Source organism: Bufo gargarizans, chromosome 1, assembly GCF_014858855.1.
Source record: "Bufo gargarizans isolate SCDJY-AF-19 chromosome 1, ASM1485885v1, whole genome shotgun sequence".
NCBI lineage: Eukaryota > Metazoa > Chordata > Amphibia > Anura > Bufonidae > Bufo > Bufo gargarizans.
Window position 1 is genome coordinate 125,538,856 of NC_058080.1, and position 4,394 is coordinate 125,543,249.

General features: G+C 40.5%; 1 gene segment (V, D, J or C); it reads right to left on the reverse strand.

Annotated features, from left to right (window-relative positions):
* Positions 1-1,955: 1,955 nt before the first annotated feature.
* On the reverse strand, positions 1,956-2,533 carry LOC122925000. The segment is given in 2 exon segments: positions 1,956-2,263; positions 2,394-2,533. Coding segments are annotated over 2 exon segments (357 nt in total).
* Between the last annotated feature and the right edge of the window lie 1,861 nt (positions 2,534-4,394).

Consider the following 4,394-nt stretch of genomic DNA (forward strand, 5'->3'; position numbering starts at 1 on the left):
CTGGGAGCCCTAGCTACAGGGAGTTCACCAAGAGAACACAGAGTGGCCTTACTTCACTGCACTGACCCCAGGGAGTGATGACCCGAGGGAGTACACCGTGACGGATCATCATCAGGGTTACTACCACTCCTATTCTACTGCTGGATCTAGTTAAAACCTGCAGGAAAATCTGCCTCAAAACCTACTCCAAGAAACCTAATATGAACCTCCTTTAATGCATCCAGAGATTTCTGCATATTCTGCTTGTGGGCAGCAGAGAGTGAGAGGTCTGCTGATCAAAGGATGGAGGGACGCTCCCTGCTCATATGCAATGGATACCATAAAGGGAAGCTGGACTTTCTTTTTTGATTTTGGACAACAGGACTACAGGATCAATCATGTCATTCCGCTTCGTCACATCCTGGAAGGGATGCTGATAAATCTGACTGGCCGGGGGACAGAAGAGGTGGCGCCTACATCTCATGGTCACCTGAGCCCTATGGAGGCTGAACTGGCACAGGAGGAGGATAAGGACATAAACTCCCAGGAATTCTATACAGAACTAGGTGTTTTATCTGCCCGAGCAACAGGAGAGGAGCAGGAGGAGCATGAGGAGCTAGAGGGCAATGATGAAGACGATGCAGATGATCCCGACAGGCCGTTGAAGTATTTAGTGGAGATGGAGGCAGGAAGTCCCTCTGAGTCTTTCCCGCAAATGGCTAGATGCATGTTGATTTGCTTGCATAGTGACAGCCAAGGTTAGGTCAAGAATTTGGCATGAGGGGGGGTAGGGGGTGCCATTTCAATTTTTCAATTTTTGCCTCCCTGGTCACAAAGCACTGAGGGAAGGGAGGCCCAAGCTGAAATCTTGCACCAGGGCCCATGAACCTTTAGCTACACCCCTGTTTGAAGGCAGATGCTCAAAATACAGGATCTGCTTTTTTGAGGCTGTTCTTCTGATGGATCAGAAGAATGGAAAAATAATGATGTGAACACAGCCTTACTGCTGACACCCTCTCCACTGTCATAGGGCCACTACTTGAATCTTGGGCCGCTGCACTGTTAAGCCCACGCCTATGAGACCAGCCAGTAAGGCTGAGTTTACACTTCAGTTATTTTGTCAGTTAATTTTATCACTTACTGTGAGACAAATTCTGGAGTCAAGCCTAATCTCAGATTAGGTATCATGAATAGAAATGTACTATTCTGTGGGCTTGACCTGCTCCTGCTTTGGGCTTGTGTTTGTCATGCCAATTGAATGTTGTGTTTATTTACTTGTATTTTATTAACTTTAATAACTTTAATGAAGATATATTTTTCATACTTTGTGAGGTAGCTATTTATACACAGAGTGCTTGGGATCTCTTCCCATATAGGTGTGATTGTTATTTAGCACCTGTGATTTGATTTTGGTTCATAATTTAGGACTCTGATTTGGGTCCTTGTTTTTCTTTTTTCATTGGTACCTCTAATATGACAGGTACCTCTAATATGACTGTGTCTGTGGTAGACAGGTGATATTGGACAGTGTTTACATACACAGTCCTGCTAGAGATGACCAAATCAATTTTATAGAATCCCAAAATTGTCAAAATAAGAAGTTCTTCCAGAAAAATTCTGACACATTTTCATGAGTGAGAACATTTTTCTTCTTATGATTCTGCTTATTGGTAACTATCCTATAAGTCAATAATTGACCTTTTAAATAGATCTTGAAACATAAGCCATCTCTCTCCCACTGAAGCCTTTTTTTGGCGAGCTGCAGCCGCCATACCTGGTTAACAGGTTGAAGGGCAGCAGGATATATCTTCTTTACTATAGTTTGCTACTTTTATGTTTTTCAAAAATTATTATCTCAAAACTGTAAACCTTCAGAATATATTTATATTTTTCCTGTCATATTCTCAGAGGAATAAGAACTAAACAGTCTGCTATGTCATGGGGAACGAGGAAGGAGGTTTTTGTACGGCTCTGTATCACTGTGTGAGAGGATAGCTAGCAGCCTGCTGACAGTGATAATCTCCTGCATCGTCTTCTGTCACTCCTCTGATTGTCAGAGTGAAATCATAGTCATATCCAGATCCAGAGAACCGGTCTGAGACTCCTGTGTATCTGCTGCTTGCATCATAGATAAGAAGCTTTGGTCGTTCTCCTGGTTTCTGTTGGTACCAGGCTAAGTCATCATCTATAGCAGTAGTACATTTACATGACATGGTGACTGTGTCTCCTGGGGACACAGAGATATAATCCGGAGTCTGGGTCATCACAATCTGTCCACAGGATCCTGAGGATTAGAAGAGACAGAATGATTAGTGATAAATGTCTGGATCTATTTCTAGAAATCCTGATCTGATGATGGATCCCACTGGATAGATGTCTCTACAAACAATCATGGAAGGATCCAAATCTCTTACCCTGAATAGAAATGAAGATGATGGCCAGGAGATAACTGCCAGAAACCATCTTGATGTTTGTGGAGGGTCAGATACAAAGTATAAGATGATACATTGTGTAAAATTTAATATATAGATAGAGAGAGACAGGGGAGGTGACAGGAGACCTCAGAGAAGGAAGGAAATAAGACACAAATATACAAATTCTGGTTTCCGCTCTCAGATCTTTCACTAGTGGTTTGCAGGAGCATCTGTAGATGAAGAGCGGATAACTGAGAACCTGTTTTGGCACCTATAATGTCTTATTTTTCTAGAGTTTTAAAATGCATAAAAAGTCTCATTTTAAGCAGGGGTGCACTACAAAACATACAGGGTAAGGCTACATTTACATCTGTGGCACTGTGAGCCAGCCGCCTGTTTCAGCAGAGAATGCAAGGAATCGGCCGGACACAAAACTCAGTGTGCACTGCATTTTTGCCGGAATGCAGACGGATCTCCGCTGGTCTCCAGCATTACTTAATGGGGCCAACAGGCATTCCGGCTGCATCCAACAGTGCAGGATCCGGAGAATTTTGGTAGGCTGTTCTCTGCCGTAAAAGCCTTCTGGAATACACGCCACAGATGTGAAAGTAGCTTAATACAGCGCCACATACCTCTTACATCCAGTGATGTCTCCTCTGATGTAGATGTTAACTTTCCTCATCTTCTCCATTCAGACCAGACCACCATGATGATTTCTTTCAGACATCTCGTTTAAGCAGAGTTTGTCAATAAGATGTTTTAGTTTCCTACTTTTCCATCATTCTCCCATCTTCTGAACAACCTATCCTGCAACCCTCAACACTGTGCCCACTGTGCTCCACAATAATATACCGCAGAAACAGATAATCTTCTTGAAAATATTAGTACCACACAGTGCCCCTTTTAATAATTATTGACACACAGTGCCCTATATTATAACTGCACCAAGCAAATAATGTCCCTGACACTAATAGTATAAACATAATGTCCCCCAAAATAATTGTGCTAAGCTGATTCTGTGCCAGGGTGCCCTCCACAGTAATAGTGCTCCCTAAAGTCCCACCAATAGTAATAGTTTTTTGCCAGAGTGCACATACAGTAATAATAAGTTCCCCCAAATAGTATTAATGTCCCTACTTTGCCCCTACTAGTAATCATGTTCCCCATAGTACCCCAGTAGTAATAAAGCTCACCCTAATGCCCCCAATAATTATAATTCTCCTTATAATGTATACTTAAATTGTAAGTTATAGTGGCTCACTCTGCTTGTCACTGCGGTAATGGTGCTCTGCTGCAAGTGATTCACCCAATCTCTTAACCAAAATAAAATGTAAAATAATCAGCAGGCACTCACCATCTGGATTTCACACAAATATAACACATTTATTTGAGAAATAAAATAATTTTAAAATATTGATTTAAAATGAATGAATAAAATATTATAAATAAAAATGGATGTCAATATATTTTTACACACAGCATATAAAGTTATTAACCATATATCAATAGACGTGGTAGAGACAATTTGTAAAAATCGATTAATTAATCGAATAAAAAATCGGATAAAAAATCGAATAAAAATGAATTTGAATAACAGAAGGGTATCGCTTAGATTATTTCGTATACGATTTTCAGATAGTATTCAAATATAATTCCGAAAATTCACTAAGTGTCCTTGTCTATATATTCTTATGGGTAATCCAATACAATCCAGTACTGAGTTGGTTGCAGAATGTTCGTATTATAATATATAATCGCCCAAATTTCGATCAGTCATTTTTCATACATATCATTGTTGCCATGAAGTGTCTGGTTTTCACAGTAGGACACTAAGGCTATGCAATTTGTTAATGGGTGGCTTTCGAATTAATAGTTCAATATAAATAGTCTCTTATAAGATTTAAAAATTCGATTGTGCTTGCTGTAGAGGCGTCCCTCTAGCAGTTAAGCTACTCACCCAGACCCAGAGCTCTGGTATTTGTGTGGTATAGTGATTGCGCT